The sequence below is a fragment of the Schistocerca cancellata genome, chromosome 1 (assembly GCF_023864275.1).
Source record: "Schistocerca cancellata isolate TAMUIC-IGC-003103 chromosome 1, iqSchCanc2.1, whole genome shotgun sequence".
Taxonomy (NCBI): Eukaryota; Metazoa; Arthropoda; class Insecta; order Orthoptera; family Acrididae; genus Schistocerca; species Schistocerca cancellata.
The window spans coordinates 253,249,181-253,262,037 of record NC_064626.1 but is presented as its reverse complement, the minus strand read 5'-3'; the positions used below and the strand labels follow the sequence as shown (position 1 = coordinate 253,262,037).

The following is a 12,857-nucleotide window of genomic DNA, read 5'->3' as shown; positions in this document are numbered from 1 at the left end:
CGCTTCCCACGCCCGGGTTCCCGGGTTCAATTCCCGGCGAGGTCAGGGATTTTCTCTGCCTCGTGATGGCTGGGTGTTGTGTGCTGTCCTTAGATTAGTTAGGTTTAAGTAGTTCTAAGTTCCAGGGAACTGATGACCATAGATGTTAAGTCGCATAGTGCTCAGAGCCATTTGAACCATTTTTGAACCAACCCATCATACTCATTACTCGTGGCAGATTAATCTACCAAGTCCCGTACGAGTTTGGGCATATCGTGTGCGTTCGCACGCAAGAAGGTCAATGGCCGGGAAGCCATATTTTAACTATATATGACGGTAGTGTGATGGGCAAACATCTATTAGGCGCTCTACGAATGTAGTGGTGTGGACATGTGGGGAATGTGGGTCTCACGGGGAGCGTGCAAGGAATAAGTCCCTGCAGGCCCACTAACCTCTGTGCCCTCGGTGGCTCAGATGGATAGCTGGCACGGTAGCTCAGCGTGTTCGGTCAGAGAGCCGGTCGGCCTCTGTAATAAAAAACTGAGTGGCAGAATCACCAAACGAACTTGAACGGATGTCATTGTGACGTCCGGAACGGCCAAAACACAACGATAAAAAAAAAAAAAATGGATAGAGCGTCTGCCATGTAAGCAGGAGATCCCGGGTTCTAGTCCCGGTCGGGGCAAACAATTTCATCATGTCCCCAATGAAGTACACAACGCCTGTTTGCAGCTAGGGTGTCCATTTACTTATTTCATTTCTAGCAAAGCTGCATGGTCATCAACGGTAACTGTTCTTTCGGGAACATATACTACCGTCATATATAGTTTAAATCGGACAAATCTTTTCGAATATCTGCTATACAAAGATGGAAACAAGGATTCAGCGGATGAGAACATGGCTTGGCGCCAATGTAATCGCCGTGCGCACTACTACAGCAATTACATCTGTGTGATTCCGTTATATCTTCGGCTGTCAGTAGCTTCCCTGTACAAGACAACAACAGGTATTCTGGAAAGCTTCGCTAAAGACTTGACGGTGTTATCATTTACTGCTATTAACATTCTGTCCCTTCTTTGTACACAGCAGTGCAGTCTCGATTCTCATTTCTGGAAGCAGCTACGTCTTCCTTCAGCACAGATGAAGTAGGCGGCATGTCCCTCGGCGCCGGCGGCCAGATGCCGGTTAGCCGGTGTCCCCGTACCCCCACGCAGCCGCAGCCGGCTGAGTTACAGGGAATGCGCCGCTTTTTGCTCGCAGAGCAGAGCTGTGCTCGGTCTTACCTTCAGCTTGCGGAGCTCGTCCATCCACTTGCAGCCTTGCTTGTGGTGGATGCAGTACACCAGCGAGCCCATGATGGCCTTCTCGGAGTCAGGGTCCGGGTAGATCTGCAACACAGACACACCACGTTCCTCAGTACACTCCTACGACCGACCGCTCGGCCGCCGCTAATGCACTGATAGATTTTGACGAAACTCGTCACAGGGCGAGGACACATTTTCAAGTCGATAAAAGGCTCAGGCAAACACTATTTGAAATTCTGAAGATAGCAGGGATAAAACACCGGGAGCGAAAGGTTATTTACAACTTGTACAGAAACTAGACCGCAGTTATAAGATTCGAAGGACATAAAAGGGAAGACCTAAATGGGAAGGGAACGAGGTTGGATTGTTGTCTAGCCACGACGCTCTTCAATCTGCACGGTGAGGAAATTGTAAAGGAAACCAAGGATAAATTTAGAAACAGAATTAAAATTCATAGTGAAAAAAAAAAAACAAAGAAAAACCTCGCCAATTCCCGATGACACTGTAATTCTGTCAGAGATGACAAGGGATTTGGAAGAACAGATGACAAGGGATTTGGAAGAACAGTTGAACGCAAAGAAGCGTCTCGAAGACAGATTGTAACATGAAATCAAGGAAAGTGAAACAGGAGTAATGGAGTTTAACCGAATTAAATCATGCTATGCTGAGGAAATAGATTAGTAAATGAGAAATTAAAGGCAGTAGATGAGTTTTGCTATTTAGGCCTTAGAAATGCTGACTATGGCCGAAGTAGAGACGATATAAGGTGCAGGTTGCCTGTAGCAAGAAAAGCATTCTGAAAAATGAGAAACTTTGCAAGCATCCAATATCAGTTTAGGTGTCACGAAGTCTTTTATGAAGGTATCCGAGGGAATTGTATGAAATTTATGGTTCAACTGGCTCTGAGCACATGAGCCTTAACATCTGTGGTCGTCAGTCCCCTAGAACTTAGAACTACTTAAACCTAACTAACCTAAGGACATCACACACATCCATGCCCGAGGCAGGATTCGAACCTGCGACCGTAGCGGTCACGCCGTTCCAGACTGAAGCGCCTAGAACCGAACGGCCACACCAGCCGGCTATGAAATTTAAACCTCTCAAAATGTTTAACGCGTTTCCGAGAACTTTAGAAGTGTGAGTAAGGCATTTGTTTCACATCTCTTCAATCGTAACAAAAGTTCTATCGTATCGTATACAAAATCTGTGCGTCTGATTTTTTTTCGCCAGAGGTACTGGTACGGCGTACCACCGCTAATCAAGCACTGAAGGTATTTGTCTCTTGTGTAACCTTGCATGGAAGTGAAACGTGAACTATAAGTAGTTGAGACAAGTTGAGAATAGAAGCATTTGAAATGCGGTATTATAGAAAAATTCTGAAGACTAGATGGGTCCACCGAATAACAGACATGGAGGTACCGAATCGAATTAAAGGAAAGATATTTATGGCACAACTTCACTAAAAGAAGGGATAGATTGATAGTACACCTCCTGAAGCATCATGAAGGACTTTTCGATTTGTTACTGAAAGGAAATACGGGAGGTAAACCTTTTAGGAGGACACCAAGGTTCGAATACAGTACACAGGTTCAAATGCCTGTAGATTGCGGTAGTTATGCAGAGACGGAGAGACCTCCACACGATAGATTAAAATGGAGAGCTGCATCACACCGGTCTTCGGACTGAAGGCCACAATAACAACAACAAACAGTCGCTCATTTCACAACAAATGCGTTACGTCCCGTTACTTTTGAGATGAGACATCTATACGCTCTTTCGTCAATGTTAACAGACACCTCTGAGTGAGGACAACCGAGTTTTTTCCCAAATATAACATTATGTGCCGATTCTTTTATCTTACAAGTGTAGTACGCTGTGCCCGGGATCAGAAGATGGAATGAATTTACTGTCCATTAAAATGGCACCTGGAAACAACGCTACACCAAATTGCTACGGGTTCCTTATTATTGTACATGCAATAGGATTCGCTAACACGGAAAAAGAAGTGTGCTTATGGTGCTAGGCTGGTGTGCAGTGGGGCGTGGGTTCGATGCTGGTCAAAGTAATTTTTGTTTTTATTTATTCTTGCTCTACGTTGACTTTTGACAACAGCTGATAACTGCCTTATGTTGGTTATAACATAGATGACAAGGAGATAAAGTACAAACGATTCCATGTATCCGCAGACGCACACATATTTATTTGTATGTTTTATAATTTTGATGGTGATCATCACTATAGAAACACTAGCAACATAAATGTTCACATAAACATTCTATAATAGCGGTTCTTCACCTATTAATTTTGCAGCCATAAACGTGACAGTAACCGAAATTTCGCTGTGTTCTCCCTTATTTTCTGTAGTATACACAACGTATTTTAACGCCTGAAAAATAAAAACATTTCAGGAATTCGTCAAACCAATGACACCAAGTCTATCATCAAACGTGATCGGATATCTTACCACTGCGGACACCGATGTCATTTTAATGGGTGGTAAATTTATTTTCTCCGTTTTCGGAGGATGACAGTTCCTGAACAAATGCCGAACGGGCTTTAGTGTGATATCGCTGCTACCTTTGATTCTTCCATCCATTTCGCGTTCTTTCCTTTCCAAGAAATTACAATGAAGTACACTGCCTGACAAAAAAGTGAAGCACCCAAAAGACATGGTCGGATGTCAAAAAAAATTCGTACATGCACACAACACCGACGAGCAAGTCACTGATTAGATTTACAATTCTCTCTGACAAGTAGAACGGACACTAGAGTAAGATAGTGTTCTTCGTGTTTAGTGTTGTTAGCAAGAATGGTAGGATATACAAGAGGCGTGAAGAGAATTATGTTGAATGGTCACTATGAAGGACACGGAGATGCCATGTACCAACGTGACAGCGTTATCAGCGACTGACAGAGGTTGAAGGGGAGCGACGCGCGATCGTCGGGGACAGGTTGGCATCGTGTCATCGGCACCGGGTGGTTGGAATCAGAGTCCAGCTACTCACGGAAGTCCAGTGTGGGGTGTAATTATCGTGTGGCAGCGGAACTTGGAAGATATGCTAGTGCGCTGATGCAGAACCGATATACACTAGAAAAAAATTTAGTTCCAATTTAGGCCACCAGGTGCAAATCTGGCGCTGTGCAGCATCTCGTTGACGTCTCCGCTGCTCATATTGAACAAACTGTGTAAGCAGCAGCTCACAATAAAACCAACAGTTACCTTTCTCACTGATTTGACATTTCCTGCCCACGTCTCGTTCTTAATTCATAACATATGGACATATTTCTGTACGTGTTTCTTACAATCACAGAGCCAGATCTGCACCTGGTGGCCAAAATTGCAACTACTTTTTGGTTTTGCATTAACGCATCAGAGTATCTAGAAAATGTTGCTGCCATACGATAATTACAGCCCACACTGGAACTCTGTGATTAGCTGCATTTTAATTATGAGCACGGTACTTCCCTTCGCTTTCCCTGCGCGTTGCGTATTTTTTCGACATTATGTGTTACGATCCCCCGCACCATACATAAACCCGGCAGGGTCGCTGATGTTCCACTTGTCGCAGCCATCGTGGATTTTACGTTGCCCAATAGTGCATATTATGCCACTTTACGTTACCGCTGTTGGTGAATGACGCATCGTCGCCAAATAGAACGCGTGCAAAAAATCTGTCATCGTCCCGTAATTTCTCTTGTGCCCAGTGGCAGAACTGTACACGACGTTCAAAGTCGTCGCCATGCGATTTCTGGCGCATAGAAATATGGTACGGGTACAATCGATGTTGATGTATCATTCTCAACACCGACGTCTTTCAGAATCCCGATTCTCGCGCAATTTGTCTGCTACTGATGTGCGGATTAGCCGCGACAGCAGCTAAAACACCTACTTGGGCATCATCATTTGTTGCACGTCGTGGTTGACGTTTCACATGTGGCTGAACACTTCCTATTTCCTTAAATAACGTAACTATCCGGCGAACGGTCCGGACACTTGGATGATGTCCAGGATAGCGAGCAGCATACAAAGCACACGCCCGTTGGACATTTTGATCACAACAGCCATACATCAACACGATATCGACCTTTTCCGCAATTGGTAAACGGTCCATTTTAACACGGGTAATGTATCACGAAGCAAACACCGTCCGCACTGGCGGAATGTTACGTGATACCACGTACCTATACGTTTGTGACTACCACAAATCGAAAAAAATGGTCCAACTAAAACATTCATATTTTTTTACTTACTACACGAAAATGTAATAAAAATGGGGGTTCCTATTTTAAAAACCGCAGCTGATATCAGTTTGACCTATGGCAGCGCCATCTAGCGGGCCAACCATAGCGCCATCTGGTTTCCCCCTTCAAGCTATACGAGTTCCGTTCTTTGTAGTTTTTTCGTTTGATGCTTATTTCGTGAGATATTTGCCCGGTCACTATCAATGGATCACCCTGTATAATTATGATATGTCTCCTTAATCCTCATGTTTATTCCTTGCTTACGTCACCAGGTTGGAACGGGTCCTTGGTCCTTGTTATGCGTTCTTTACTTCATCGCTGAAAAGCATAACAAATGCTGGACAGGCCGGACTCGTATATATCTGGCCGGACATAACCATTAAAAGCTGGACATGTTCGGCTAAAGCCGGACACGTGGCAATCGTAATCAGGGCGTACTACGACTGGTTAACTGCTTGACTAGCGTTAGATGGCGACTCCTTCCAATGGGAAGCTAACGTTTTACCACGCCAGTTCCCTTGGATCGAAGCCGTTAGGGACGGACTAGCACATAGAGAAGCTTTCTGGCTGGCCACTGTCACAAATAACGCGATTAGAGGCGGCGACACGGAGCACGCGTGGGACACGCACCTGCCGACCTCCGATTCCCACCGGTGCGCCGGCGTGGGTGAGTCAGCCCGAGCGAGACGCACGCCGCCAGGAATGCTGGGAGCGGCTGGCTCCTGGGAAAGTGCGCCCCGCCGCCGCCGCCGCCGCCGCCGCCGCCAGGAAAACCCGGCCTCAGCTAGCCCTCGCTAAAGCCGTCGGCACACGGACCGTGCATCCGAACGTTGAGCGTTGACCGTGCCGAGTTTCTGACGTCATAGCGTGGAATAGCACGTTCGGGAGTCTTTCCGAACGTGCAGAGCAATATCTGGCATGTCAGATATTCTGAGCGTGCGTCTGAGCGTTGACCAATGAGATGGCACAACGTAACCTACGTCACACGCACGCAGTCTCCCTTCAGTACAGAGTATTGAGGCGACATATTGGCATTCATTTCAAGCCTGTATACATATTTGCCGTTTCTGAGCACGAGCAAATTGAGAATCACTGGAAAACCCGTTGTTAACTGTGTGATTCGTTGCAATACAATAATGAGAAACACCATATTCGTGGCAAAAGAATGATCGTAACTTGCGTATTATGAGAGTAGGTACGCTACTTGAAGGCAGCAACACGCTGAAGATCCACCCAAAACGTACTGTTCTTGGTACAATTTGTTATAATTATATTGCAACTAGTAACATGGCTAAGATTAAGGTTTTCAGTAAGGCCTAGGACACTATTATTAACTGCAAAGGCTGTGTCGTTGGTTCTTGCCGGCACGGTAACGCAGCGTGTTCGGTCAGAGGGCTGGTTCGCCTCTGTAATAAAAGAACTGAGTGAAAGGATGTACAACGAACTTAAACGGATGTCATGTGACGTCCGCAACGATCAAAAAAAAAAAAAAAAAAAAAAAAAGTAACACGTAGCGTCAATGACCTGTATTGAGTTGTTAGTTGGGGCGGTGGTTCGCGTCTTCACACTTCCAATGTTTTTTTTCCTAACATTCACGTTTTATTAGGTTCTGATACTTTATTATTAGTTTAATATAAGCATATACGATGATATTTGATGTTATGTAACTATAAGTTTTTTTTATTTTTTTTAGGGTTGTCTTTGTTCGATTGACTTAATCTAGTGGACAGCTTGCGCTACTTGTATAAAGATATTTTGCTCCTTTTTCTTTTACGCTTTGTAATTCACATGTTGCAAAGATTATGCTGCTGGGCAGGTACAGTGATCAAGTAAGACTGACCTTGAGGTTTTACTAAAATGTAGGTTGACGAAATAATGTTTATCTTATGCGGAGAAGTATTCCAAATTTGTACCGCACTGTTTCTAATGGCACTTTTATAAGCCTGCGTCCTTATTGATTGGACATGGTATTTTCCTTTTCGTGGACGATGGAGGAAATATGCGTTTTAATGGAGCTAACGGGGGAATTTTACGCGCGCCCGTTGAGTAAATAGTGTGATTTACGAACTAAAAACATCCCGCAACTGCCGCTGGAGTGCGTTGCGATCGCGTATGCCACGTTGGGGCCCACGTACCGTATACGCATGTCGCATCGTTCCTGAGCGTTCAGCAGCACGGTGAACTCGGCACGCTCAACGTTAACGTTCGACAGCACGGTCACGCTAGTCTAAAAGCAGTAGCAAGTGCCTTCCTTATTGGCTACAGGTCCACAGTTCCTTCGTTCTGTGGTTCCGACAACACCGGAAGTATACGGTTGTCTCTCTAATGAACCACGCGACAAGAGTTTGCGCCAACAGATGTTGTGAGCGTCGTGCCTGAGCAAATGTTACCATTAGGAACACAAAACACTGTTTGTTTCGGAACGAGAGGAAGGGGAGCTGCATTTAGAAGTCGCGGTAGCTCAAACCGACTGTTTATAACACTCATTTAGGCGGATTGGAGAGTGTGTCTCAATTTCCGCTTCATGTACGCGTTACGTAAACAATTTAACACTGAAACACACACAATACAGCTTACTATTTTCCAGAAGGAGTTGTATACACTTTTACTCCCTAAAAGTACGAGTATTAAGTACGCCTACTGGATAGTGCGATATGGGATGTCATGATAAATCAGCGATTTCTCTGCCTCGTGATGACTGGGTGTTGTGTGCTGTCCTTAGGTTAGTTAGGTTTAAGTAGTTCTAAGTTCTAGGGGACTGATGACCATAGATGTTAAGTCCCATAGTGCTCAGAGCCATTTGATAAATTAGCGATGAGTAGCAGAAAGGCGCACAAAGACTCAAATATTATTGAAGCAAAAATCTGTGATCTTCTAATGTGAGTGTGTGTGTGTGTGTGTGTGTGTGTGTGTGTGTGTGTGTATTTCAATAACGCATACTAAATCTGGAATAAAAAGTCCATAACTATTGACGGCTCATTATAACAAAATGGTTTAGTCAGATATGATAGTCACATTGGAAAAGTGATTCCTTCACATTAAAGAAAGACTAATTGCTGTTTCCTTCTCGTCGCCAACTAAATTCTCAATGTTTTGATTAGCTTTCAAAGAGTATTCATCTTGTGCTTCAGGTTGTCTTTTTGTCCGCGTTTGCTTCCTAGTACATAATGTGAAAATATGGTTTCATATTTTGGATATTAAAATAAGCATTTGTGTTTGGTAACAACATTTCCATGTCTTATAGAGTAATTTCGAAAAATCCGTACCTGATGATGGTCGCAATCTCGAAATACAGAAAAGGGTAATTACGAGTGCTAGTGGGGAGTATTTGAACTTCTTTCTTCGCATTAAAACCATGACAAAATTCCCTAATCTGCAACCAGTGGTCTTTCCCCGTTAATGGTGCAATACGAAAAAATATACTCAAGTAAATATCAGAAAAAAGTCCTTGTAATAGAGTCCAAGGCCGGCCGAGGTGACCGAGCGGATCTAGGCAATACAGTCTAGAACCGCGAGACCGCTACGGTCGTAGGTTCGAATCCTGCCTCAGGCATGGACGTGTGCGATGTCCTTAGGTTTAAGTAGTTCAAAGTTCTAGGGGTCTAATGACCTTAGAAGTTGAGTCCCATAGTGCTCAGAGCCAATATAGTCCAATGCTGAAACTGGAACAGGTAAAATTTAAGAACACGACCAGAAATAAACTGGAAGCTGATAAATTCATTATATAAATTCTTATCCTACTAAAATAATCATAGAAAGTATACATATTGCTTGTAATAATATTATTTGACATATAGTTGGTTAAAAAATTTAAATTTGCACAATGAGGTATTGCAGTTTTCTGCAGATAGAGCTGCTGGATTACTTAAAATGGCGAAACCAACGGCCTAATTGACGTAAGCGGTATGAAAATATGAAACCAACAGTCGTCATCCTTAAAGTTTTCCAGATACTCGCAGACCGATTAATATGATTTTGTTGTATAATACGATACAGAACCAGAGTTAAAATTGACGTATATCACCTCTGTGCACCGGTCCTCTTCTCTATCACTATCTGATCCGTTCAGTATGAATAGCAAAGCTACATGTTATGGCGTGACATACGTCGACTTCCTCCAACTAAGACCTATCGACAAAGAAATTAATCCTCGAGCGGGCGCGCCTGTGTATAATGTGCGCCAACCAAACGTAAAATGATTTTCTGCGGTTCCATTTTTGTTTAACAGCTGCAAACCTATACCTATTCCTTTAGTATTGCTTCAGGTAACACAGCGATAAATTGTGTTGTCGTACGTCCAAATGAGCAGCAGTAATACAAAATACAAAGCGAGCTAGGCGAGAAAAAAAAATTACAATCAGTTAAAAAAAAATGACCCCAGTTACGAACTAGCAACATAATCCCACATTGAGGCAGCTGTCTCGGTTCTAGGCGCTTCAATCAAGAACCGCGCGACCGCTACGGTCGCAGGTTCGAATCCTGCCTCGGGCATGGATTTGTGTGATGTCCTTAGGTTAGTTAGGTTTAAGTAGTTCTAAGTTCTAGGGGACTGATGACCTCAGATGTTAAGTCTCATAGTGCTCAGAGCCATTTCAGGCAGTTGTCTACGAGATAATTAGTAATCGAATAAGCAGCTGACCGAGATCTGATGCAACTGCACTGCTTAATGCTTCGAATGCGTCATTACTGTCTCTTTAGCACCTGTCCTTGGCAACAGAGAGTTATAGTGAAAATTTATTTCATTATTGTTTGTTGTAGTTTCGCTCATATTATGTAAGTTTACTTTCTCCTTGTTCAAATAAACTAAGATTAAACTGTGATTTTGATCATTCCTGACTTGCCCGCTCGAGGATTAATTATAACACAGATGTTAATTATAGAAACACAGCGGTAGTAAAAAAAAAATCGAACAAAAATACTGTCACTGTTGTTTTCTATCGATGCGGTTTCGAACACTCGTTCGCGGCGAGACGAAATCGAATATTTTCCGGGAGAAAAGCAACAGCTGCCACTAGGTTACGTACATTTGCGCTGTCTTCTACCGTCTCCACTAACACTCAAGTTTTCGTCGTCGATCCTTTGAAGTACGCTTCTTTCACTTATACACTCACCTAGGGTGACCAGATGCAATTGTTTAAAAAGGAGGACAAACAGCTTCAAAAAGGAGAACAAAGGAAGAAAAAAAGAGGACACATCAAACGGGTCAACTGCAGACGAGGATACCACCCGTCAGCTTTGGACAAGTCACGTGACTGCCGGGAATTACCGGTAAAACTAGTAGTTAATTGTTACTGATGGTCAGGTGGTGGTTAACTGAGCAATATAAAAAAAATTAAAAACATTGATTGTGGCGTCAATTGTTTTGTTATGTCAACAACACGGAATTGTTTAAAAAGCGAAAAACTTAAGACCATTCACCTCCCTTCATTCAACGCACCGCTACCAACATCTACAATTCAAGCAGCAGCTGACGACATGTAAACTGCACTTGAACCTTCCGAATACAAATAAATTGAATGACTATGAAACAATGAAATTAAACCATGACAGTTAATCTGTCGAGATATTTCTTACCTTTATTGGCCACTGAGACGTACGTTCCAGCTCCACATATCTTACATTCCGCTTCAAATTCATTTTTCAATTCCTTGTAAGCTTGATATTTACAGGAAAGGACATCAGAAAATGTACGCTTTCGTTTAGGCATAGCCAAATATTTTACGTAAATCACAAATCACACGTGCACCACAGGAAGCCAAGCCAATACAAAGCGAAGATACGAAACGAAAATTTTAAATAATCGATATTTGCATTCGCTTATAGGTCGATCAACGATAACATCGACGTTCCTGGTGCCACCTACTAACACCGCCTTCGTGCGTGTTTACGACGAAGGCTGTGCCAATATTTAAAGTATTTAAGGAAAGAGCAATAGAACGGGACGAATTGTAAATTTAACTGTATTACGTTCAACTTTGCGAAAAAGCCGGAAACTGTAAAAATCCGTCCGGACTCCGGACAAAGTGCTAAAAAGGAAAACATGTCCGGATTAATCCGGACGTCTGGTCACCCTACACTCACCAATCAAATCATCTAAGAAGGTGTTTCGACACGAAACGTTTCGTTAACCAAATCTGTGTGGGCCCGCGAAGAAATTAAGCATCTTGCTCACTGCAGAACCTTTCTGTACTCTCTTACTGAGATGTAGGAACAAAGCGCAAAGCTGCCTTCTCGCGCTGACGTCTGGAGTACGTCACTCAACTGTGGTGACACGCGTATCTCGTGCCCCACATGCCCCTAGACGGTAGCGTCGCAACCGCTGGCTCACATCTAGCGCTGAGACAGCTCGTATCGTATCGCCTCTGAACGGCACGTGGCGCGGCTGGAATCTGTAGACCGCGAGCCTTCCGCGCAAGCGTCCAGTGCGAGTCCCAGGGGGCGGCTATTACGGCGCCCGTGGGCGGCACGGTTTTGAAACAGAGCTGCAACAACGCGTAAAGTGCTGCCCGATGAATAATGAATGAGCGGCCGCTCATTTACCAGGCAGGGCTGCGTCGGCCGCGAGGAATGCGTTTCCGCACTTGCAGAGTAATGAACCGGCAATGAAGCGAGTGGGAAGAGAACATGCGTGTCGCTAGCGGTCCAGTGCCGCGCTCTGTGTATTAATGCTCGCCTCCGTTGACATACAACCAGTCCCCGTTCTCCGCGTTCATCCAGCGCCACAGCAGGGCGGAGCGCACCAATAAAAACAAGAAACAAGCCGAAAAACTTCTTGGCAGCCAACGTAAACGTAAACCTGTCCTCAGCTCGTAGCTTGGTTGTGAGAGGTACCGCCCTGTCAGTTACACAGGGGTTGTACTGTTTCAAGTGGTTTCCGAACCTTAGTATAACTTGGCATTTTTCAAAATGGTTCAAATGGCTCTGACCACTATGGGACTCAACTGCTGAGGTCATCAGTCCCCTAGAACTTAGAACTACTTAAACCTAACTAACCTAAGGACACCACACACATCCATGCCCGAGACAGGATTCGAACCTGCGACCGTAGCGGTCTCGCGGTTCCAGACTGTAGCGCCTAGAACCGCTCGGCCACACCGTCCGGCCGGCGTTTTTCAAACAAATTGATATCAGAAGTGAAATATGCGATTAGTGAGAGGAAAAAAAAAGTCATCAGTCCGACCAAATAGTGAACCCCGAACAGACTGCTTACCGAGTTTTTTCAACGAAATTTAATCAACAAATAACGAAGTTTTTCTAACTCAACTACATTTAATCAAATGGTTCAAATGGCTCTGAGCACTATGGGACTCAACTTCTAAGGTCATCAGTGCC

The 12,857-nt window shown here is 44.1% G+C and overlaps 1 protein-coding gene across 2 annotated transcripts in view; it reads right to left on the bottom strand.

Moving 5' to 3' along the window:
* LOC126170534 (TNF receptor-associated factor 4) overlaps positions 1 to 12,857 on the bottom strand; it is a 602,024-nt gene that overhangs the window by 44,346 nt on the left and 544,821 nt on the right. For both annotated transcript variants that reach the window (XM_049920733.1, XM_049920734.1), the window contains one exon: positions 1,263 to 1,367. In XM_049920733.1, coding sequence (XP_049776690.1) covers positions 1,263 to 1,367 — 105 coding nt within the window. The remainder of the gene's footprint in view (positions 1 to 1,262; positions 1,368 to 12,857) is intronic.